General features: G+C 46.9%; 1 protein-coding gene across 2 annotated transcripts in view; it reads left to right on the top strand.

Annotated features, from left to right (window-relative positions):
* The window catches only part of LUC7L (LUC7 like), a 45,165-nt gene that overhangs the window by 15,453 nt on the left and 4,197 nt on the right, over positions 1 to 25,515 (top strand). For both annotated transcript variants that reach the window (XM_019489976.2, XM_014602185.3), the window contains 6 exons: positions 6,277 to 6,387; positions 12,766 to 12,909; positions 13,481 to 13,657; positions 14,808 to 14,896; positions 24,077 to 24,106; positions 24,659 to 24,829. In XM_019489976.2, the coding sequence (XP_019345521.1) occupies positions 6,277 to 6,387; positions 12,766 to 12,909; positions 13,481 to 13,657; positions 14,808 to 14,896; positions 24,077 to 24,106; positions 24,659 to 24,829 (722 nt within the window). The remainder of the gene's footprint in view (positions 1 to 6,276; positions 6,388 to 12,765; positions 12,910 to 13,480; positions 13,658 to 14,807; positions 14,897 to 24,076; positions 24,107 to 24,658; positions 24,830 to 25,515) is intronic.

The following is a 25,515-nucleotide window of genomic DNA, read 5'->3' as shown; positions in this document are numbered from 1 at the left end:
TAATGATCAACAACCTGATATTTCAACCCACCCCCATTCTTTAAGAGACTGCTGATATCATACAAAAGTAGAGCCAGAAGGGAGCTTAGGATCTGTTCCAAGCCCCTTTTCAAGGCAGGATCATCCCTGTCTAAACTATCCTAAGTCTAAACCCTTCTATATAAGTGTAGATGTAACCTGCTATTAAAAACATCTAAGGGTGGAGATTCCACAGCCTCTGTAGGTAGCCTGCCTGTTCCAGTGCTTAACCACCCACACAGTGAGTTCTTAATAGTTAATTGAATTTCCCTTGCTGCAATTTAAGACCACTTCTCCTTGTCCTATCTGCTGTGACCACAGAGAATAGTCTATTGCCACCCTCTTTATCATCACCCTTCAGTAACTGAAGACTATTATTAAATCCTTCCTCAGGTTTCTCTTTTTCAGACTGACGCTATTCTTCCAGTGTTTCCTTCTAAATCATGTTTCCTTGACCTGTAATAATTTTTGTTGCTTTCTTCTGAGCTCTTTTTAATTTGCCAACATCTTTTCTGAAGTTTGGTGTCCAAAACTAGACATGCTCCAATTGAGGCCTCACCAGTGCTGAATCGAGTGGAAAAATCACTTTGCTTGACTTGCAAATGATGCTCCTATTAATACAGCCCAGTATATTATTTCCCTTTTTTCCAACTGATACACACTGTTGATTCATAGCCAGCTTATGGTTCACTATAAACCCCAGATCCTTTTATGCAGTACAGCAGACTAGCTAGGTCAGGGGTAGGTAAACCCCCAGCACGAGTGCCAGAGCATGACATGTGAAGGCATTTTGCTTAGTATGTGTGTCTGGGAAGGGGCCAGTGCTGTACTACCACAACAAAGATCAGGTCCCTCCACTGTCTGACCAGGCATGCCAACATCTTACCAGTCAGTGTTATGGGTATTTTTGGCAATCTGCCGAGAAACATTGCTGAACCCTCAGCTATGCATTTCCTGGTTGTATTTGTACGTGTGGTCTAAAGTATAAAACTTTTTACTTTTCTGTATTGGATTTTATTTGATTAATTTCATATCACTTCTCCAGTCATTCTAAATCCTAATCCTTCCCTTCAGAATGTCTGCAGCTCTGTCTAACTTGATGTCCTCTGCAAATTTGCAAATCTCCCATCTGCCCAATCATAACGAAGATATTAAACAATCCTATATCTGTGACCAGAGATGTGGATTTTCCGGAAAATTTTGAATTGGAAAATTTTCCAATGCCCTAAATAGAGCGTGATCTGATTTAGCATGTTTGTTTGACTTATATTTAGTAAACAAAACTAACAAAGTACACCCCATATTAATGTTGTCCCAGTAGCCACAAGTATTTGAACTGAAATATTTGATTAGGAAAAAAAATAAATACAGCACATTTAATGTGATTTAAATGTTATATTCAAACAAATTAAAAGCTTTATGTGGAAACAAATTATTTTTATTGGAATACTTGTAAAAATGTAAAGACAGTACATAATAGCATGTACTTCCCTTACATTGTTTGTTTAAATGTAAAGAAAAAAAGAAGGCACTGAAAACCGCTGACGCGCTAATTTTAGCACGCCCAAAGAGCTGTGTGTGATATGCCGTGGTTGTCCGCTCATCTACTTCAGCAGAGTTTAACTCTCTTCCACTGAGGTCATCGCGGCACCTCCAGTTTCACTGTCACTATCTGTAGAATCACTTGCACTACTTATTAGTTTTATTTCAGAATCAGATTGAAGCAAATCTGATTCAGAACTACTTGAACCACGTTCTCTTTCGCTAAAGGATGGTTTTACGAATGAGTCTGTGGGCAAGGGCAGCTTATCATCACACTGCATCTTCTTCACTAATTGTGCTTCTGACTGATTCTCCAGAAGCAAGCAATTTTGAGAAACAGAAACAAGCTTAGTGGTGCATTCATTTGTTAGTCTATTTTTCTTTTTTGTCTTGATTGAGCTGAAAGTCTTCCAGGGAATGCTTAGGATCCTTAGAGCAATCCTGGACAACAGTTGGGTATTACAGTATCCCTTCCAACATGTGAGAGGAGACATATTCTCTGCTGTCCGCCAAATTATGTCTCTGTTTTGAAGTTTTTATTTTGTGCGGTACTCAGCAATGTCTGTGATCATGGCTGTTTCACTGATGTTGGGAACTTTCTTAGCTTCTTTCATAATTGTATTGAGAGCAGTAGATAATTCACCGTCTGATAAATGTTGTTCTCTGTGTTGAGGATCCAAAAAGGTTTGCTGCCGGATGAACTGGATGAAAACAAAACTCAGATCTCTTAATAAACATTTGTTTTACTATTACTACTTCTTTTTTGGATAGAGGTGAAGAAGGCAGAAGCTCAATTAGGTTTTAATTCAGTTGTCTGAATATCTCTGGAATATTTGAAAGGCTTGGTGTATCTCCTTCAAGTTTCTTGATAGCCACTGAAACTGGTAATAGCAAATTGGATGCTCCTTGAACTCGAACCCAGAACACATTGTTGTCAAGTATCTGCTTCCAAATGTTCACAGGAATAATTGGGGATACCGTGTCATCTATTGAAGCACGCTGCAAACAGTTCTTTGTGTGCAGCAAACTATGTAAATACTTTGTAGCTGAGCCCCATCTAGTTTCTCCTGGCAATAAAAGTGCACTTTCCTTCCCCTGCTTCTCTTTCTGTAATTTCTTCAAAGTCTGATTAGCAGCGTGGTGATTGTTGAATATCTTCACAATCGCTTTGCAGTTTGCCAATATTGTCTTCATTGTATTCACACTTACTATGTCCTTTGCCAGAAGATTCAACCTATAAGCAAGACAGCCAAACACTATTAAATGAGGCTACATTGCCTTTAATATTTACTATGCAGCTTTCATGTTACTTGCATTATCAGTTACAAGGGCTTGTACCCTGGAGGGACCTGCACTTTCAGTCTCTTCACTCAGTAATTTGGCTATGTGTTCACCTGTATGACGAGAAGATTTGGTGGCAATTGCCTTCAGGAATATTGGTTCAGGTGTTGCTAGCATAATGCGCAATAAAGGATTCCCTTACATATCAGTCCATCCATCTGACATCGGAGTCAGTAATTCTGCTTGACCAATCTTTTGAATAACCATTGCTTGAACTCTGTTGTACTCTCTATCGAAGAGAGAATGTGATAAGCGATAACAAAAAGTATTGATTTTCAGTTATGGAAAGAGGTGTACCACTTGCAACTATAGCTCGAGCTAATGTCTCATCTGCTTTTTCTTGATCTTCTTTTAACATTTTGTCCACAATGCTTGATAAAAAGTTTGACTGTCTTGAACAACTCATGGTGGATTGCATATCTGGTGTCAGTGATCCTAAAAGCAAGGATCCTGCTTCTTTGCCCAGGTCTGGCAGCTCAACATTTTTCATTTTCCATTTTTTGCATATCTGCTATTTCATTTGAGCTACCAAGTTCCTGCAACAAAAGGGGGGAAAGATTTTTATTTTAGCCTATTCTAGTCTGGCCTTATCCATCAAAAGGAGAAGGAGCAGCGGCAGGGAGCTTGCTTCCCCCCTCCCTTTGGAAAGAACACTCTGCTGCTCAACTTGCTGCTCATTTGCCCTGGGACCACAGAGCCATATAGTTTGGCCTCTGCCATTGGCCAAAGCACTAAGCTCACTCTGCTGGGTTGAAATAGTTAACTATTTATCTATTATGTAATAAAAAAAAAATATATATATATATATATATATATATATATATTGTTAAGCCTAAGCTACTTTGGGTGCTTAGTGCAAGCAAAATACAAATATTTAAAATAAATAAATAAGTAATAGTCCAGAGTTGCATTAACAACTTTTAAAATTATAACGTTAAAACAATATAGATGCTAGTCTATGCTGTGTGTTGTTTAACATATTAACTTGTTTACTTGCATAGGATTCCTGCAGTAGGCTTTTCTCAGATGATGTTGTTCCACCACTTTGTTGTATTAGCTTTCTGTATATGGCTTGTACTCTTTCAGGACAGTTTCTACATGTTATTCAATGTTTCTTCATTCTTGTTGCATTGTTAGCATACTCTTGCCTGCAATATTTACATCTACCAACTTTCTTCCTACCTTCAGTGGCTTGAACTTCACTATAATGATGCCACACATTAGTTTTTTGTTTCTGATTAGGCATTCTTATGACTACTTCAAACCAAAAGCACTAAAAAACTAACAGATCTTATACAAACACTTCCAAATTCTCCAACTCAAGAAAAAAAATGAGACACTGCTCTGTGTGTTTGCTGAACTCAAAGTGAAACACAAATTAATCACAGTTTTAATTTTGGCTTTGCTTTCACTTGCAGTCCGAGATGAAATAAGAATTTTAGCTTTGGTTTTGATTTGACCTGCACAGCCAAGTGGGTGGATTCATAACTTGATTTTTGGTTTGGATTATTATGTGAATGTGTTTACCATCTTGTTTATAAATGAATTAAACATATATGTAGTCTCTCACACAGTTTCTAGGGATAATCACCTGAAAAACATGAACTACAATTTTGAAACTGCCAAGCTTGCCTAATATTGTATTGGTATCCATTCATTGTTACTAATGAATTTTATGAAACAATGAATTTTTAGCAATGGAAAAATAAAGCACTGGAAAACTTTCTGCCCATGTCCAACTCCTGGAGACTTCCACTTGATACCTTCTCCTAATTGGACATTCAGTGAGCTATTGATAATGACTCTTGGAGCACAGTAGGGTCAGGCTCAGCTGGTGCAGCCCAGGCGGTGCCACTCACAGGAGACGGGAACAGGCTCAGTGCCCGGCCAAGCGCTGTCTCCATAGTGATGGCAAGGCCCGCAGGTTGCGCTCGGGCTGTGCCTGAGTCCTATGGCCTCCAGCGACAGGGACGCTGTCGGTAGGTGAAGAAGGTCATGTCAGGGCTGGGCTGGAGTTTGCCCGGGGCGGCACTGGGGTGGGAGTCAAAAGTATTGATATGGTGTATAAGTCAAGGTTGAATTTTAAGAATTAAAAATTGGGCTTCAAAGCTCAACTTCTATACTGTGAAATATGGTAGTTATATCCACCTTACAATACTTTAATGTATCTTAATTTACTAATGACAATGGCATGGGAGATGATGTTGAAAGCCTTGCTAAAGTCAAGGTATATTCCATCCACTGCTTCCCTCCGTCCCCTACCCTGTATCCACAGAGCCTATCACCTAGCTATAGAAGGAAATCAAATTGGTGAGAGGCATGATTTGCTCTTGGTGAATTCCTGCTCTTGATTGTTCCTGGTCACCTTGTTCTCCTCCAGGTGCTTAGAAATAGATTCCTGGATGACCTGCTCCATGATCTTTCTAGATATCAAGGTCAGACTGACTGGTCTGTAATTCCCTGGATCCCACTGGCGATGCGTAGGGGGTGCACATGCACCCCCTGAGAGAAGCGGTGCCTGCAGGCGGTCGCCACTCCTCCCTCCCCCCTCGCTGCTGACACCGTTGGTGGCGTCTGTGGGAGGTTGGCGCTTGCTACCCCTCCCCCCCACCAACACCACTGTGGCCATCTGCAAAAGCTTGCTGCCACGCCTCTGCCACCTGCAGCCAGTTGCCATGCCCCCCAGCTTCTGGGGGCACGTGTCGTTCATGCTGGAACCTCCTTCCCTTTCTTGAAGAATGACACTGTATTTGCCCTTTTCCAGTTATACAGGACCTCTCCCAACCTCAGTGAATTACCAGAGGGACTAACCAGTGCCTCTGCAGTTATCACAGCCAGTTTTTTGAGTACATCCCATTTGACCCTGCTGACTTGACATCCTGCTCTCCTAGTTACCATTTCTTTCTAATCCTACTTTATTTTTCTTTAGTTAAGAAAATATTCTGTCCTACCCCACTTAGAAAGGTCACATGAAACTTTCTCTGCTTGAAGAAAAAGAGAGTCAGTTATGGTCAAACTCTGTCTCTTGTATGACAGTTCAAAACCACAACCATCACTGTATTTCAGAAGGAACAGAGTGGTAGATTTAACCTTTGTCTTTACCCTCCATCTGAAATCACGCCTTCCTCAGAATAGGCAAGATGAGTACAAGGAACATAACAATTGCTATATTGAGCCTTGCTAGTGGGTTTGTAAATGTGATCCCGTATCTATGGGGGGAAGGGGAGGGGGATATTATTGAAGCTATGTGGAAGACTGCTCTGTGCAGGAATTGTCCTTGTCTGAAAGCACTGAGAACCAGAGCCCACAGCCTACAATATTGTATGTATAGATAAAAGCAACCCTAATGACAGTTCTCTGTTTGAACACATGCAGGCCATGGACCACCTGGAGTCCTTTATTGCAGAATGTGATAGAAGGACAGAACTGGCCAAGAAACGACTGGCTGAAACACAGGAGGAGATCAGTGCTGAAGTGTCTGCAAAGGTATTGCTCTCCAGTTAAACAGTTGGTTTGAGGGCCTTTGTGCAATAGCCTCTCTGTTTTGGTTACCGGCATTACTGTTGGACCCATGGAGAGAAAACAAAAAACAGTCATAAATCCTAAAATGTGACTTTGGCCCACCTACTTAATAATCCTTCTTACCTGCACAGGAAAGCAATGTTCAAAGAAGATGTAAAGATTCAGATATGCTGTTTTTAGAAAGCTGTTTTTCCTGTCCTATGCCAAACTCATTTTGTGGGTGATCCACTGCCTGGTTTGCAATAACAGCAGTAAATACTGCTTCATTGACATCAAATTTGTCCTGAGAGCCCACTTACCTTATTCACCATATAGATCCTGGAGTCACTTGATGTAGCCATTCATGTATACATACCCCTCATGAGGCGAAGGACCCGCATGTGCATGGCTCTCTATCTAAAGCTAACTCATCTGAAGTTGCTTCTGCTCAGTCTCCTGTGGCCCAGGACTATGTTATTTGCTGTTTTCCTTTCAGATGAGTCATGGGTGCTTTTTCCTCCAGCCTAAAAAAATGCTCAGAATTCTGATAAACAGTGGAGCAATAAATGAGCAGAACGTCCTAGCTATTGATGTTGCAGGCATCCGCTATGAGAGGTAATCCCGAATGTAGTGAGTCTCCTGAATGTAGTGAGGCTAAATTCTGAAGCAGTAACGTATACAGTAAAGGTAAAATTAACAAACCACAATCAACAGTTAATCAGGAGTGGGGAGGTCTTTGCCTTGACTAGCTATAGGTAGCTGTGTCTCTTTCTGCTCTCCCTATGGGGAGAACAAAGCAAAGATAAAGGAAAGATGATGAGGAACACCCATCAAATTTGCTTACTGAGCTCCAAAAGAGGAAGGGGCTTAGAGCTATGGGATGTAAATAGTATGTGATGGAGATAATCTGTCACACACTTCTAATTCAACTTAGTCACCCATTCCTGGTTTTATCACGTATCTCTAACGGTCATGCCTGTACTAAGCTCACTAGTCTTTTGGGACCACTTCCACTATTCCACGTTGTCGCAGGGCACCTCGGTGCCCCTGCTTCTATAGAGGAGAAACTGCCAGGGAGCGAGTGAGTGTGCCCTGGCCTGACATAACGAGCCCAGCTGAGGCTTGCTCAGGTAATGAGTGCAGCTGCGGGTTGCCGGAGCAACCAAGCGGAGCCAGCTGCCTGTAGGAGGCAGGGCCTGGCCCTTATAAAGCTCAGGGCTGAGGCCAGGCTGGCAGTTCTCTGCCAGCAGCCTGGGAGGCAGGAGCTCTGGGAGTGAGGATGTGGAAAGGAGCAGGACGTACAAGTACAGCTCATGATAGCCCTGAGAGGATGGGCACTAGAGTTTAGCCATGCGGCTTGTGGTTATGTTACAGCCTAGGGGCTTGTGGTTTTGCTTTGTGTTATTACACCCGGAGGCTTGGGCGAGGCTGTAGGGGTTGGAGGAGGCCTCAATCACAGGGACCCCAGAGAGTGTGGGGTGCCCTAGCGCCAAGAGGGCGCATTATCTGCATAGCGCCAGGGAAGGCGCAGCTCGCACGCCAGTGCGTGAGCAACTGGCGGTGAGGAGCGCGGCCAGTGGGTCGCGGGCGCAACCCGTAGGTTGTGGACGGGGACCTAGACCCCAGATTGCGTGTGGAGGGAACATAGACCCCGGCCCCAGAAAAGGGGCAATATTATTGAGTAGCCCAGTGTGGGCACGGCGAACCCCACAGAGGGGGAGCGCCATTGTATGTTATTGAGTAGCCCCGTGTGGGCACGGCGAACCCCACAGAGGGGGAGCGCCATACTAAGGAGCCCTAGAGAGAAGGGCAATTACCAAGGAGCCCGAGACGGGCATAGCGAGCCCGGCCACAGGCTAGTGCGGTAACACCCCTCAGACTGAGGCAGGGCGCTGCGGTTGCCCCGAGAAGACAGGGAGTAGCAGCGCGGTGAGCTCGGGTCAGAGAGGGTGCCCGTGCGGTTGGCCCATAGGACCGGAGGCCCGCTAGAGAGTCCCTGAGCGGAACCACACTGGCAGGGGAGGCCCAGAGTGGGCTAGACGAGAGTCCCAGCAAGAGGCTGGGCATGAGAGAGGGAGCCCAGAGTGGGCCACAGTAAAGAGGAGGCCCGAGAAGCGGGCGTACAGACCGGACAACGTCCATTACATCTGCGAGGCTTGGGGTGTGGTATCAGGGGAGGTAGGAGCCACGCATAGCCCATAAGGCTAGGGTGTCCGAGGAGCACCCACCATATCGGGAGACCCCTAGGGGGTCCGGAAGAACCGCGGGGACAGAGGTCCCGAGTAGCCGTGCCCAGGGAGTCATAGGCAGCCTCCCTATTATATATTCCATCAAGACGTGGCGGGCGAGAATTATAGGGTGCCTTGGGCCGGCCTGACACGGAGCGAGGGACCTCAAGGAGATCACGGCCCTCCGTGAGGACCCCGCCGTGACACACGTCTCTGAGCAATTTCCAGCATCTGCTACTGTAAAATCAACCTGCCAAAAATTGTTACCTCTTCCTAATGTGAAGATGAGTGCACTGCATTTTAAAGCTTGTCTAAATCTATCCCAACCATGCAACTGGTCCAGTAAAAAGGTATCACCCACAAAAATCCCTGCCTTTTGCATATGTTCTCTAAAAATGTTTTTCTCGGAAAGAGAGTCTAGTTTGAGGGCTCTGGGTAGGGGGTATTAAGTTCCACATTAGTAACTGGTCACCACCCTGCTTAGCAACCCTCCAGTGCTAGAATGAGAAATTCTTGTGTGGCTTTATAAGAGAGAGGGTTCAGCAGAAATTACTGGATCTGATGCAGGAATTGCTTGGTGAGGTTAGCTAGATAATTGTTGTGGTCCTTTATGGTTTTTACTTATGGATGTAGAGAAGAAATGTTCTCATCTTTCAGCTGGAATGTTTGCCTCCAGCTCTTAAAATTGTCACTTTTTAAAAAAAGTATCAGAAACTTTTACACAGTTTTTGTGGTTTCTGTGGCGCATTTTTCAACCCTTTGTATTTAGACTCAGGATAGCTAAGGTGCTTGATTCTATAGGCAGAGGATAGAAAACATTCCCAATAGCATACTAAAAAAAACTTTTTCAACTATTTGTAATATACTTTTCTTTTAACAAGTATGATGGACTCACCATGTATATAAGGGTGCCAGGTTTAGTGAGGCTAGTGCTCTGAAAGACCAAAATAATGTGGTTGTAACCTAAAAACTTGTGAGCAATGCTGCTACACAAACTCGGGCTCCTCAAACTATGCACCATGTACAGTATACTCTGGTTACTTCACCTGTCAGATGATTAGGCTTGACAAAATTCACGTTTTATAGTTTTGATAAATTATATCAATGTGCAGTTTATTAACGGAAGTAGACTATGATTATTGTGCAGTTTAACCACCCATCGCAACAAACATAACTACTGTAAGACTGCTACCAGCTGAGTAGCATAGCTGTCATCAGTCCCAGCTCTGCTCGCCTATAGCTTTCCTGTCCACTTTGTTACTTCTTCTTCCTTTTTTCCCAAACCACTGGGGTTTCTGGGCACTGCAGCCCAAACCAGACAGCACTGTTCTGTGAGACTGCCGCAGCAGCCGCCCCCCCCCCCCCCCCATCAGCTATCATTTTCCTTAATCCTCTCTCTACAAATTTTGATTATTAACAATGAAAATATTTTTCATCAGGCTGTGAGGTGAAATCAACATTTATCAATGGTTAAAGATAAGAATTGAATCCTGCCAGGCCTAGGGATAACTCACCACTATTCTGATTTGCAGCCAGCATCCTTCTCCCCCTCATCACCCACCCCCCAATTATCAACTCCTAATAATTGGAGTGGATAATTTGCTGCTGTTTGCATTTTGCTTAGAGTGGCAAATGAAGCAGAGTTTGTAAAAAATTCAGTACTAGTATTTAAAGTAAAGTATGAAAAATTATTCCTCTCTACAGGCCTGAAGAATAGTCTGCTGGTTTCCTGGCATCTGTCAGCAAGTTCAGAACTACAACTTGCATTTCTGAAGAGTGTCTGTTGACATATAGACAAAGTCACTTTCCTAATAAGAAGCCTTTAAAGTTTATACAAATTCCCTTTAGGACAGGATAAGGACAGAATAATTTATAATAAGGATAAAATAGGATAAAAGCAGAATCTGGTTCCAGTTATTTTAAAATACAAAAGATGATTTGTGGAGTTTTGGCTGTTCCGAGGCAAACTACTTTTAACACCTACTCTCGAATAGTTCCTGTTGGGGCATGCACATGACACTTAGAACAAGGGTGTCAAACATACAGGCTGGGTCCAGTCCATGGGTTTTAGGACTGACATTACACACTTCATGGGGCATGCTCTTGCGGGACTCAGTGCCACATATTCTGCACACAGCACAGCTTAAACGTAGAACATGTCATAGTCCAGATTGGACCATGTCATAGCCAGTGCACAGGGCTGGTCTGGCAGGGTACCTCATGCAGCATGCACCCTGTGATGGCCCCTGGTGCTGTGTGCTGGCTGGTCCAACCCATGTGCAGCACATCCTGGCCCTAGGGCTCACTCTGCTCACAATGCACGGGCTGGATTTGGTACAGCATGCATCTCAGGGTGCTTGAACCAGCCCTGGATCCATTGTGCATGTAGCCCACACCCTGGACCATCCTCCTGTGCTACATGGTAAGTGCAGCCTGTGTGCCATGTACTGAGCAAGCTCTGGGACCAGTATGGACTGGACCTGGTGCTGCAGGTGCTGGACATGCATGCATGGATGCACATAACATTTAGAACAGGGATGTGAACATACAACCTGCAGCCTGGATCTGGCCCATGGAGCCATATGATCTGGCTTGTTGGCCTCTTGGCTGGACCCAGTGCCCTGGGTGCTGCATCTGGCCCACAGACTAACCTAGTGACCCTCATCCAGTCTGCAGGGCCGAATGAGCTTGACACCCTGACTTAGATCAGTTTAAATGATGTTTAAACCTGAAGTGGACAGACATGCAAGCCCATCTGGAATAGTTGAAAAGGGTACCTGGAAAATCAGATATTATTTTGAATTGGTTCAATGTGAACCACTTCAGTATTATGTATAGACATCAGGTGTTTTGTGACAGTGTTCAGGTCAGTCCTTCAGTCGTTCCACACTGCATTGGTACTCTTCCCCGCCCCCCTTTCCAAAAACATACACATTCCGCTGCAGTTGGCCACTCTGGTACACAGCTGGAATTCTGCTATATTTCTAACAGCCAGGTGTGTCTTCACTCCCTACCTGACCACAGCTCCTTATCATGCTTTCCAGCCCTTGGGGAGACTTAGCACTCCCTGCTACCTCCACAGTCAGGCAAGCACACTTCAGGCAAGCACGCTTGAAGTTTACTAAACTTATGTCTAGGAAACAAGAGAAACCAGAAAAGTGACAACACTGCCAGCTGCAGGTCGCCTACCTACTAGAACCCCCAGAGCATGGGTGTAAGCACTGCTCCTCTCCCTCTTTCCATTCAACCTCTGAGAGGTATCCTGGGCTGGGTGCTCACTTCCACCCCTTGGTGTTGGAGCCATAACACTTCACACTGTTGAAACTGTTAGGTGTGTTCACACCTTGTCCTGCAGCAGTTGTGAGCCAGGGGAACAATTGCGGATCAGTGACATTTGAGACCTGGTTCATTTGTCTTATGCATCTTTGCTTTTGAAATACTTGTGGTTCCCATTGTACCTTTGGGGCATCATCTGTAAGGATAATAAAGGATTATATGGAAGAGCCAGCATGTACCATTTCAAAGGACAGTACATTCCTTGCTGGTTGATCTAAGGGTGGTGAAGTTTCTGCCAGCTGTTGTGCTGTTCCACCAGCCAGCCAACTAAGGAAGTTGGGATGGGGCCATGAGTGCAGAAGGGAGTTATAACCATAGCATGCAGCTGGAAGTATCGGAGGCACTTAAACCAATGTGTTTAATGTGCATGGATTGTTCAAGGATTTGGGTGCTATGCTATTCCTCATCTTTTTGCTCAGATTCCATATTAAAACCTTAGGGACTGGTGTTAATGGGGTGTTTGTAATTGCTGGGAGACTAAAGGAGTTTTCAGGGGAGTCTCACATCTAAGGTAGAGTTGTCATTGTTTTGAAGGAAGTCCTCAGTCACGTTTAGAAGATCCTTATGTTTTTGGGGAGGCAGGCAGGAGCAAAGGACAGGAGATAGGATGAGAGGGGGTTGGGGATAACTTTCTCTTTCAACCTGTGGGGAGACTGCAGGCCTCCCTGGCTTTGGGGTGATGGTGGTGGCAAGGTGGCTTCTCTGTTTCTGTAAGTGTAATGAAAAGGCTTATTAGTCACAAGCCCCATGAAAGTTACTGCATTCTTTGGCTTGTTAAAAAATAAGTTCCTCTTTTCAGGCGGAAAAAGTGCACGAGCTGAATGAAGACATAGGGAAACTTCTGGCGAAAGCTGAGCAGTTAGGAGCAGAAGGGAACGTGGATGAATCTCAAAAGATCCTGATGGAAGTGGAGAAAGTCCGAGCAAAAAAGAAAGAGGCGGAGGTTTGTTGAAAACAGTAATCTTAATATGTCCTAATAGCTTCTGTGTAACAGCTAACTGAATCACTACACAAAGCAGGAAATTCCCATCTAGACAACTTCCCCTCTTGTCTACTTCCACACTGGGTTAGCAAGTAGTTGGCCACAAGGAATGAAAACTGATTAAATGGCTTTGGGGGCTTGTCTACATTGCAAGCTTTTTGCCAACAGAAGTTCTGGCAGCTCCACGTGGCTCTGCTGCATAAAGTTGTATCAGCAGGATGCATAGTGTATTCTGTAAGGCACCAGCTATTCAAATGACAGTGATAGCCTGCAGAGAGTGTGGGCACATGTACAAATGCATTCTGGCATCTTTCCTGTTATGGCAGAAGCCTTTTGTTGGTTCCTCGGCTAGCAGAAAGAAGAGATTCTGCTTGCAGATGTGATGAAAAATGAAGGTGTCACAGTTTTGCTGAGGGTACCTGAGTCCTGTCAACCAAACTTTAGTGTAGACCAACTTACAAGCTGCAAGCTGTTTAAGAGTGCTTACTGCATGGTGGGTTCCTTATGTTGGCTTGTATCTATTTCTCTTCAGGAAGAATACCGCAATTCTATGCCAGCTTCCAGTTTCCAGCAGCAGAAGCTGCGCGTCTGTGAGGTCTGTTCAGCATACCTTGGTCTCCATGACAATGACCGCCGTCTCGCTGATCATTTTGGTGGCAAATTACATTTGGGCTTCATTCAGATCCGTGAGAAACTGGATCAGTTGAGGGTAATCCTATTAAACCTCTTTTCTCCCCTTTAGATAGCAGTGGGTGGCAGTTTAGTGGATCCTTGCCACTTTGTCATGCACAGTCCCTTTCTCTGGCTTATATGAAAGCTCTGCCAAATCCTTGTTCTCGAAAGCTCTCTGATTTCAAAGACAGTGAATCTTCAAAAGGAGGCTTGTGTACCTTTGCCTTAGGTTCTCCCTTATAATGTCTGATTAACTGAAATTTTACTATTAGAGGAATATGCCCCCCAAAATACCAAATTAACTTCTCCTTTAATAAAGAAACTCTTGAGTATGCACTGCATTGTAGTCCATTGGGCTGAAGCAACGTTTATCACTAATTCTAAAAGTATTTTCTTTTTAATTTTGAAAACCAGTTGGAGACCTCCAGACAAAATATTTTATAAACCTTAATGTGTTACATTGTGCTGTCAGCAAAGATCTTGCACAGCTCCAATCTTGATGACAGAGCACTTTTCAAAGCCACAGGTACTCTGATTTGGTGGGACTGATGTACTTAGCTAGGTCAGTTTTTACAGAGTCCTTACAAACAAACAGGAGCTTTCTAGCTTTCCCATCAGTGTTCTTCATTTCCATGCTATTCTTATTTTGGTGGTTAATTCTTTATATTGCAGTTGTGTCAAAATACACTAACCTCAAGATTTAGACATTGTGGTAGGTTTATACAGAGTGAGACGATCCCTGATCCAAAGAGCTCTTATGGGTGAAGTAGATAGTACCACAGACAATCACAGGCATAAAGGCCAGAGCAGGAAATACATTCCTTGCCTCACCAAAATCCGCAACAGCTGAGGATGATGGTAGAAGAAACAGAAACATGAGTGGAGATTTTGACAGCAAAGTAAAAAATTTGCTTTTGAAGTGTTTTATATAAATGTATAAGAAAGTCATTGCCATCCATAGTTTGTTTTTCAGCCCTTCTTCTGTCTTGACTTTTATAAGCAAAACAGTCCTGTGTTCTCACTTTCAAACCAGTAAGGAAACAAATGACGTGTTGGAAAATGTTAGAATGAAATCCAGATTCTTCTGAATTATTACATTTTTTGCCTCAGTACTTATAGGATCTTGCTACACTGGTTTGGGCCACTACAGAATGTCTAACAAACTTGTGAATTCCTTCCTTACCTAGAAAACAGTGGCAGAAAAACAAGAGAAAAGAAACCAGGATCGTTTGAGGCGGAGAGAGGAACGAGAACGAGAGGAGAGAATGGGCAGACGGTAAGTGAAAGCAGCGAGCCCCTCTTTTGGGGTTAGGATTTAAAATAGTACTGCCCTTGTGCAGCAATTACAAGAACCACAAGAATGGCAAATGAATCCTTTCCAAACTTAGGCCTTTGTTAGTGCTGAAAGATCTGCCACAGCATATGCAATGGGGGGCAGCTATGCCAACACAGGTAAGCCTTTTGTTGGGCCCATTCCTCATATTGGGTGTTATCTTTACCATGAGAGCATGCAATTAAAATATACAGCACTTAAAATGTGTTAGCTCCCACATGGTGGTTTACTACCTAATTAAGAATCCAGCTCAAGACGCATGCAGGAGGTGCAATTGTGTGGATCGCACATTGTATCCAATCATGCCTTTACCTACACTTGTAGAGGGAACTGAAGAGTGCTTTTCATGGTAGCCCCTCACCCTTGGAGCTTTTCAGTTTTAGTTTCATAGTTGGTAGGGTTGGAAGGGAATAGTTCTAGGGTCTCTTATTTGATCAGTCTTTCATGTAAATTCTGGCTCAACTTCCAGTTATTTCTCTCTCCTTCCAAAAGCAGACCTTGGGAACAGGGCATGGATTCTATGCATGGCGCTGCTTATGTGCTGATTTTCAGAAATTGCACTTTTGGACATACATAACTGTGGAGCCTGCGCCTCGCTCCGCCTGGCCTATCAGGGTGTTGACCCTCCCCTCAACTCGCCTGCCACGACTTGGATGTAATCAATTACCTTCAGAGGGGTCTACAGTGGAGATCTTTACCCTGGGTGGGGCCTCCTGATAGACGGTGTTACTCATGGTTGTCTGACGCGGTGGTCCACGGGGCTCCGCCTCCCCTACACCCCGTCCACACGCCAACCGCTGGGCGATGCGTTCCAGATGTTTCCAGGCCCAGTATGATGGCCTCAGACCGGTTCCCGGTCGTCCTCCCTTCTGCTGGGAGGGATTCCTCCTTTCTCCTCTCTTACAGAAAATACTCCTCCGAATCAGGGGGAGCTGGTGGGTGCTCCCCCTGGTTCCAACCCCCTCCTGGAGCCTCCGCTGTCTCCCCTCTCCTACCGTCAGGAGAGCGCTCCCCTGCCTCCTGAGCGTCAGCCACTTCAGGATGCAGAGAGAGTGCCTCGGCTTGCACTCTCTGACTGCCTTTCGCTCTGCTGTTTGCGAAAGGCTTCCAGCTCTTGTCTAAGCTGCCTGCTTGAGACCCGCAGGCTGGGTCCTCTCCGCTCCGTGCGTGAGCCCGCAGCACGGGCAGCACACCCGTACTCTCTCTCCCTGGCTCCCCCTCTCTCCCTATCCTGTCGGCGTTTTTAAACCTTCCCGCAGCGGCCACTACGGCCGCTGGGATTGGCTCAGCTGTTCACCGCGCTGGGAACAGCTGTTGCCAGAGCTGGCGTAATGGCGGCTCACGCGGCTGCAGCCGTGGATGCGGCTCTTCCTCCCGCTGCTCCTCAGCCGGAACGTATGCCCCTCTGGGGGCTTGCTCTCGGGGTCTGTGGGTCCCCGCTTCTCTCCCTCACTAGCCTGTGGGGGCACTTCACCGCCACAGACCTCCCCCCTTAAGTTGCCTTGTGGCGGCTGATTTTCTCTCGTGACGGCATGTGTCACCTGCTGCTCCTCCCTATGGATGTGGCCCGTACCTTCCTCTGCGTCGTCTGCGCCTCCCCACCTGGACAAGAAGTCAGCCACAAAGTTATCTCTGCCAGGACGGTGTATCACCGTGAACTTGAATGGCTGTAAAGCCAAAGCCCAGCGGGTGATCCTGATGTTCATGCTCTGTTTCTGTGTCAACCACTGTAGTGGTGCGTGTTCTGTTACTACCACGAATTCCCTCCCCATCAGGTAGTACTTAAAGTATTCTATTGCCCAGCGTATTGCCAGGCATTCCCTCTCAATGGTGGCATACCTGGTTTCTGCCTGGCTGAGTTTCCTGCTGGCAAAGGCAATTGGGCGGTCCTCCTGCCCGTGTTTCTGGAGTAACACTGCTGCCAGCGCCCGTCCTGATGCATCCGTCTGTAAAACAAAAGGGGTGTTAAAGTTAGGCGTGTGCATGACAACGTCATGGCGCATTGCTTCTTTCAAACTCTGGAAGCTCTTTCGCATCCCCGGCGTCCATTTCAGTGGCGTTACGGATCTCCCAGCCAACGCGTCTGTAAGTGGTGTGGCGAGCGTTGCGAAGCAGGGTATAAATCGCTGATAATAGTTAACGAGTCCCAAGAAGGAACGCAGTTGTTTGCGGGTTCACGGTTCCTGGAACTGCCTTATAGCCTCAATCTTATCTGTGAATGGCCGCGCTGTCCCTCGGCCTACTCGAAATCCTAGGTATGCTGTTTCTTTCCCTGCTAGTTTACATTTCTTCGGGTTGGCGGTCAGCCCTGCTGTTCGGAGTTCTCCCAGGACTGCTCTGAGGTCTTGGAGGTATTGTTGCCAGCTGGCGGAAAATATAATGATGTCATCAATGTACGCTGCCGCATACGCTGCGTGGGGTGCCAATAGGTTGTCCATCAACCTCTGAACGTCGCAGCTGCTCCACTGAGGCCAAAGGGCATCCGCGTGAATTCGAATAGGCCCCACGGGGTCCCAAAGGCTGTTTTGGCACAATCCATGGGGCGCATCGGGATCTGCCAATATCCCTTTGCCAAATCAAGCGTGGTTATATACTGTGCTTCACCGAGTTTCTCCACGAGGTGAGTGACATGGGGCATCGGAAAGGCATCAAACGTAGTCAGGGCATTGAGCTTCCTGTAGTCTATACATATGCGCAATGACCCATCCGGTTTGACGACAGGGACTATGGGGCTCCGCCATGGACTGCGGGACGGTCGTATAATCCCTTCTTGCATTCTCACGATCTCTTGCTGTATTTCCTGTTGCCACCGCTGAGGTATCGGCCTCCATCTCTCCCTCACCAGTGCTCCCTGAGGTGTCCTGATTTCATGTTCTACTCCTGTTACTCGTCCCGGGATCTCTTGGAACACTGCCCTAAATTCCTCTATCAGAGCTACTAATTCTTGCTGTTGGTGATTGCCCAACTCCTTGCCCATTTGTACTGACCCCTCCTCCCCGGGTCTCCCTAACCCGGGACACGGCGGTCCCAGGTCCTCCTTTGTATCCCCGTCTAGGGCCAACCAGCCCTGAGGAGTTTTCCACTCCTTGAGCAGATTCACGTGGTAAATCTGTCATTCCCGGCGGTGGCCTGGTTTAAGTAATTCGTAATCCACGGGTCCTACTTGCCTCACCACGGTAAATGGCCCCTGCCACATGGCCAGCTGTTTCCTGGAGGAAGTTGGCAGTGATACCAAAACTTTGTCCCCCGACTGGAACGTCCGTGTTTTCGCCTTCTGATTGTAACGCCTTTCCTGTATGCCTTGGGCGTCCCTCAGGTTTCGCCTGGCGATCCGTTGGGCCGTGGAGATTCGGTCTTGTAGCTCTTCCCGGTACCTCTCCGCCGACACCCCCAAGCCTATTGGCTTCTCCCATTCTTCCCTTACGCTTTGTAGCAGTCCCCGAGGGCTATGGCCATACACCATCTGAAACGGAGAGTACTGGGTTGACTCTTGCGGAGCGTCCCTTATGGCGAACAGCAAGGGTGTCAAGATAGTATCCCATCTCCGCGGGTCTTCCTGGGCGCACCGCCTGAGCATCCGCTTGATGGTCCTATTTAACCTTTCTACCAAACTGTTAGTTTGGGGATGGTAGACCGAGGTCTTTAGCTGGGTGATGCCGAGGGTCTTACATAAAGCTTTCATTACCCCGGACATAAAGTTTGTTCCCTGGTCTGTGAGTATTTCCCGAGGTATGCCCACCCGTGCTATCCACTTAAGAAGTTCTTCCGCTACTCGAGTGGCGGTTATGGACCTAAGGGGCACGGCGTCTGGGAAACAGGTGGCATAATCTACCATCACCGGGATATATTGGTATCCGTTATGCAACCTGGGGAGGGGTCCTACTATATCCAGGACGACCTGCGAGAACGGTGTCTCTATTGGCATGGGCTTCAGGGGTGCCCTTGGGGGGCTTCCATTCCTGGGCCCTCTGACACTTGGGGCATGTGGCCCCCCACCTTTCCACGTCCTCTTGGAGACGAGGCCAAAAGAATTCTTGGGCCAGCCTCGCCCGGGTCTTGTTACATCTCAGTTGGTCACCCAGGGGTGAGTCATGGGCCAATCTCCACACCACTTGGCGAAATGAGGACGGGACCACTAACTGTCTCCCCCCGTATGGTACCCTCCTTACCCTGGTGGACCCGATATAATAGTCCCCCTGTTACCTCGAAGCCGGGACGCCTCTGTGAGGGTCCTTCCCCGGGGTCAGCATCCCACATCCGCTGCAGTTCCGGGTCCTCATGTTGTGCCCTACGAAATTGGGCCGCACTCACGAATTGTTCTAGGTCGATGCCGTCTGCCATTGTCTTGTTGCGATGGGCTGGGCCCTCGCCGGCCCATCCATCTCCCCTCTTGATCTGGTTCCCCTCCTCTTGCGTAGCCCTCACTCGCTCGAGGACTGTATAGAATGGCCCCCATTCTCGGCCTAGTATCATCTCACACGCCAGGGTCGGGGCAATTCCAACTTGTAACTCTCCGCTAAACTCCATCACCCTAAGCAGAACATAGCAAGTCTGGAACCGCATCTCCCCCCCTAGTATGCAGGTCATCGTCAGGGGCCCCTCACTCTTCCGTTCCCTCTGCGGAGCGAGGTCTGCCTGAAATAGGGAGTGGGAACACCCCGTGTCCAATGTGGCCTTAACCGCCCTGTCTCCAACCCATGCGGTTACTACAGGCCGGTTCCATCCCTCGCTCTGGGTTGCCGACCCAAAACTGCAATCCATGGGTTCCCCTCTCTCTGCCTCTTTGCCTCTATCCCGGGGGGTTGGATATCCTGTTGGGGTGCGACTCAGCTCGCTCAGGCCTTCCCCACATTCGCGGGAGATGTGTCCGGTTTGCCCACAGCGGTAACACACCACCCCTTTCGGTGGCCCTCGTCTCGAGACCGTTCGCCTTTCCCCTTCACTTGTGGGTCCCTCTTTCATGCCTCGGGAGCCTCGTCCGTATCCCCGTTCCCTTTCCGAATTCGCAAAAGCCTCAGCCAAGCGAAGTGCCTCTCCACTAGTTTGTGGCTGATGTCTGCGTACCCATCTCTGGGCATCCTCCTCCAAATCCCATATGAATTGTTCTAACAGGATCTGGTCCATCACGCCCGCACGGTCGAACTTGCCGGCTGGCAACCATTTGTTGAGTGAGTCCCTTAAAGCTTGCAACAACCCCCGGGGTCGCCTAGCCTCCTTGGACTTTCAGGCTCTAAAGGCCTGCCAATGACTTTCCGGTGAAATCTCAAGCCTGTAGAGGATTGCTGCTTTCACTGCCTCGTAATCGCGAGCTTCGTCCCTTGACAGCGCTCGGTAGGCAGCTTGGGCCTGATCTATCACCAGCGCCTCCAGGTGGTGGCCCCACTGACCCCGGTCCAACCCTGTCTGGATGGCTGTCCTCTTGAATGCCTCGATGTAAGCTTCGGGGTCATCCTCCCTAGTCATCCGGGGCATTTTAAACAAAGCAGCATTTCGCTGTATCCATTCCTGTTGGTGAGCGCCCTGCTGTTGCTGCACTGCCAGCACCTGCCCTATGGCCTGGATTGCTTGCGTAAGCAGCTCCGTGGGTGCAAGGGCTGGCTGCTGCATCGCTATCGGGTCCCGGGTCGGGACACTGCCCCGTTAACACCGTATGAGAATGACGCAGCCGTTCCCGGCCAATGCACCACTGTGGAGCCTGCGCCTCGCTCCGCCTGGCCTATCAGGGTGTTGCCCCTCCCCTCAACTCGCCTGCCACGACTTGGATGTAATCAATTACCTTCAGAGGGGTCTACAGTGGAGATCTTTATCCTGGGTGGGGCCTCCCGATAGACAGTGTTACTCACGGTTGTCTGACACGGTGGTCCATGGGGCTCCGCCTCCCCTACACCCCGTCCACACGCCAACCGCTGGGCGATGCGTTCCAGATGTTTCCAGGCCCAGTATGATGGCCTCAGACCGGTTCCCCGGTTCCCGGTTGTCCTCCCTCCTGCTGGGAGGGATTCCTCCTTTCTCCTCTCTTACAAAAAATACTCCTCCGAATCAGGGGGAGCTGGTGGGTGCTCCCCCTGGTTCCAGCCCCCTCCTGGAGCCTCCGCTGTCTCCCCTCTCCTACCGTCAGGAGAGCGCTCCCCTGCCTCCTGAGCGTCAGCCGCTTCAGGATGCAGAGAGAGTGCCTCGGCTTGCACTCTCTGACTGCCTTTCACTCTGCTGTTTGCGAAAGGCTTCCAGCTCTTGTCTAAGCTGCCTGCTTGAGACCCGCAGGCTGGGTCCTCTCCGCTCCGTGCGTGAGCCCGCAGCACGGGCAGCACACCCGTACTCTCTCTCCCTGGCTCCCCCCCTCTCCCTATCCTGCCGGCGTTTTTAAACCTTCCCGCAGCGGCCGCTACAGCCGCTGGGATTGGCTCAGCTGTTCACCGCGCCGGGAACAGCTGTTGCCAGAGCCGGCGTAATGGCAGCTTGCGCGGCTGCAGCCGTGGATGCGGCTCTTCCTCCCGCTGCTCCTCAGCCGGTACGTATGCCCCTCTGGGGGCTTGCTCTCGGGGTCTGGGGTCTGTGGGTCCCCCCTTCTCTCCCTCACTAGCCTGTGGGGGCACTTCGCCGCCACAATAACATTTAAAGAACAATGTATTAAAAATGTTGAATTGTGTTGGTATAGAATCTTGCTTTGTTCCTATAGCTTCTTTGTGTCATTGCTTAGGTTAAGACCTTAGCCCTTGTCCCACACAGACATATGTATCCATCTCTTTGTGAGTCCTGCTGTCTTAATAATAATTAACTGTCTTCCTCAGCGGAACTTAAAGTGCTTTATAAAAAGAGGTCAGTGTTGTCTTACATGATGTGGGGAAGGGAGGAAACTGAGGGATGGAGAAGGGGACATGACTGGTCCCAGAGTCACTTCACAGCATTGTTAGGAAGACAGGTACCGTCTTGTTAGTCCCAGTCCAGTGCTCCAGTCTCTAAGCTATGTTTCTCTTTCTTACAAGGAGGCAGATAACACTTCCCTCAAAAGCCCAGAGTAGTGTGTTCCTAAACCATCAAATTCAGTGTCCATCAGACAGACCCTAACATATTTATTTAAGGTATCGAGTTTTTTTTCCATGTGTTATTGCATTGATCATGTTTTCATACCGTACAGAAATGTTATAAAAGGATCAAATGAACCCAGGGAGTCCCTGCTGCAGCCTGGAGGGCTCCGCCCTGCTTGCACTGTGCCTGCCCCCCTGGTGCGCACAGTCCCCCTGTGCCGGCCAGGCAGTGTTCACCTGTGGGCAGGGCAGCTGTGCCCCACCCCCACAGAGCTGCGCAGCCTGGGCCAGGCTCCACCTCTGGTGCTACAGCACCCGCACTGCAGCCTGAGTCTGCGGAGCCCCGGGGCCGACCCCATTCTCCACCCAGCCCCTGCTCTCCTTTGGCTGCTGCCTTCCCACTGCCTGCAGTGCCTTCCCCACGTCTGTTCTCCCCATGTCTGTCTCCCTCTTTTTTTTTCCCCACTCTGTGTTCCCTCTTCCCTCATCTCTCTCTCTCTTCTCTCTCTGTTTGTTCACTCTGTTCACTGTCTTCCGTTTTCTCTCACTCTCATCAGAACACGCTTAACAAAAAAGAATACACAAGAACAAAGGTAGTATATGAAGTTTTATTTATTGTCACCAGGTTTAGAATTTTTAGAAAACCTGGTATTTACTGTAAAAAAAAACAAACAAAAACAAACCAAACAAACACCCTCTTCCCCCCCCCCCCCGCCCCCAGCAGCAACATTTATGATGATTAACTATATTAATATACAGTGCGTCCTGCCATGTACCCTCTGCCCGTTTTGTTTTTCTGGTATACCCACAGTCTGGCACCTTACAGGGTACACAATGCGGTTTTTTCGGTACTCTGGACAAAAATATTGCCTGGTTTACACTGTCTTTTTTCCAATTTACACGTATTTTATATGGCTACCATAACTGATAAAACAATGTTTTATGTTTACTAAATGTTTTGATGTTTTAATACATAGTCAACCTATGTGTATGGAAAATTTGCTAGTGGTGCTTAAGGCTGTATCATTTTAAATTGGTGGTACTCAGTCTGCCAGAGTTTGGGAACCGCTGGGTTAGGGAATAGGTCTGTAGCATTTGTGTGTATTTGGATCCATAAAAAATGTGCTTGCTTTGAAGCAGACGTCTACATTTGAATGACAGGCATCTATTCATGTTAGCATTTTAACAGGTTCTGATCTTTTATGTCCAGAAATCATGAGATTTTTAGACTTTGTTGTTCACAGGCTGATGGAAAATCTGGTACATAAGAGTGGAACTGAAAACCCAGTGTGCTAATTCAAGCCACTACTGTGGAAAAAGTTGCTAGGGTTTAGTTGACATGTTTAAAAAGTCTCTAACCCTGAGAATGCAGTAAAATGTTCCTGATGCATTTCTTAATTATCTTTTTTAATATCAGTTCTTTACCAAGAACTAAAATTCTCTTCCCCCACCCCACACACACAATCCGTGTAAAAACCTTGTTGAGTAGATTTAGCTAGGTTTGTAAAATAGGTAATGACACTTGCCTCAAGTTGCCCAAAAATATTTATATGTTTTATTTGTATATGATCATAAATATATAGTAATATAATATATTAGTAATATATGTGTGTCCAGGCCACACCTCTTATGTGATCTAGATACATTTGTAGATTTGAAAATAATTAGGTTTGTTCTTGCAAAAGAGAGCGTTTGCAACTAATATATCGGACATGAACAATGGATTATAAAATTCAAGTGAATGCCCACATCTCAAAACTTTATTTTTCTTTAAGCCTCCAACCCCAGTATATTAAAAGGTTTTGGAGTCACTTGGTTGATCACTTAAATTTTGACCAAAAAATCTATGCTGGGCATAAGAAATGTTCTTGGCAAAATTTTGTTAAAATTGGTTTCCACAAAACAGTTTGGCTTTGCACTTGTGTTATTACAGGAAAAAAAAGAAATTTTCAACCAGCTCTGGTTTGGATCAGGTTAACTAGTGTGCTGCAGAACCCCTGAGAACAACTGCTAGAGAACAGGCTGTTTTATAGAAACTGTTGATGATATCCTAGTTTCCTCTTTATAGTAGTCTCAAAACAAACATTATTCTTTTCAGGTCTGGATCAAGAAACAGAGATCGTAGAAGGTGAGTATGCAGATCCCTCCCCATATATATTGCCATCCTTTGTTTTAGGATAGATCAAAATGAGTTATTCTTTCCAGTATCCAGTACAATACTTCCCTAGGAAAGTCTGTTGGCAGTCCTTTTAGAGAGACTGCATGACACTTCCTCATACCATCTATTTTCTCACCCCTCTTTTCTTGATCCCATTTCCAAATGCTGTATATTCAGCACCTGTGCTCTGTATCAGCATGTGCTTGAATTTGTTTGAATTGAAACTTTTTAGACAACTTCTAGAGAGAGAGAGAGAGAGAGAGAGAGAGAATTTACTGGCTTTGGGTTCTGATTGGTAAAATTCTACCCCAGGACACTGCATGTTCCCTTGAGGGATTGCCTTTTGTGTTGGGCAGTGTATGGCCTTGATTGTAAAACAGCACAAGTGAACTTGGTGGCTGAATCTTCATATACACTGTGTTACTCTGAAATGTTTTTGTCTGGATTATTGATGGAAAGATGGCTCAACCATATACGGATCACATACAGTCTGGGTTTGAAATGGTTTTTCTGTCCCTGCAGATCGCGATCTCGGGATAGGAGGCGAAGGCGCTCGAGATCAGTTTCTCGTGAAAGACGGAAGTCCCGCTCCAGGTCCCGAGAGCGTGACCGACACAGACGCCACCGAAGTCGCTCACGCAGCCACAGCAGAGGTCACCGCCGGGGTTCTAGAGACAGGAGTTCAAAACATAAGTATGTACTCAGTTCACTTGGCACTAGCAGGGTGGGGCCCCTTCTCTCAGACTCCTTGGCTTCCTAAAAGAGCTTACTGTCAGATGAACAGTAATGCATATGATTTTAGAGCCAGGAGCGTGTTTGTGACTAACTCCTGAGTCGGCAAAATTCTTTCCAAAGGCTGTCCATAGACAGTCGAATGAGAACAGGTTGGCACTATATGGAACAATAGCTTAAAAATTGAACCTAGACTAAAAACTGCTTTCCATGTGGAGTCACAGCTTAGTTTCTGTAGAAGAGTGTTCCTAATGCCTTGGTGAACAGGAAAAGGCCAGGAGCCTGCTTGTGCTAACCTGTAAATTACAGACATGCAGGTGTGCACATGCATGCACACAGCAAAGCAAAGTAAATGGGGTTGCGCATTGGCATGCTATGACTAGCTGCTGGTTGTACAGCTATCTTTCTTATCTTAGCCCACAGGAATGTATTTTTGTTGGGAAAAGGATATGTTGTTTGCTGGGGAGTGGACTGCATCTCGAGCAGGCTTTGGCATGTTTACCTATGAAAAGTGGAAATTTTTCCAAAGAATTCTTTGGGAGGGAGAAGAGACGCATATCCTCTGTCAACTCTTGAAGCAATGCTATAGCAGCTCTCTGGTTGAGAAGTGTTTGATATCTTTCCTCTGGGACTTAACCCACTAACCC

Source organism: Alligator mississippiensis, chromosome 13 (genome assembly GCF_030867095.1).
Source record: "Alligator mississippiensis isolate rAllMis1 chromosome 13, rAllMis1, whole genome shotgun sequence".
NCBI lineage: Eukaryota > Metazoa > Chordata > Crocodylia > Alligatoridae > Alligator > Alligator mississippiensis.
Note: the sequence above shows the minus strand (reverse complement) of the source record. Positions and strands in the feature narration are given on the sequence as shown.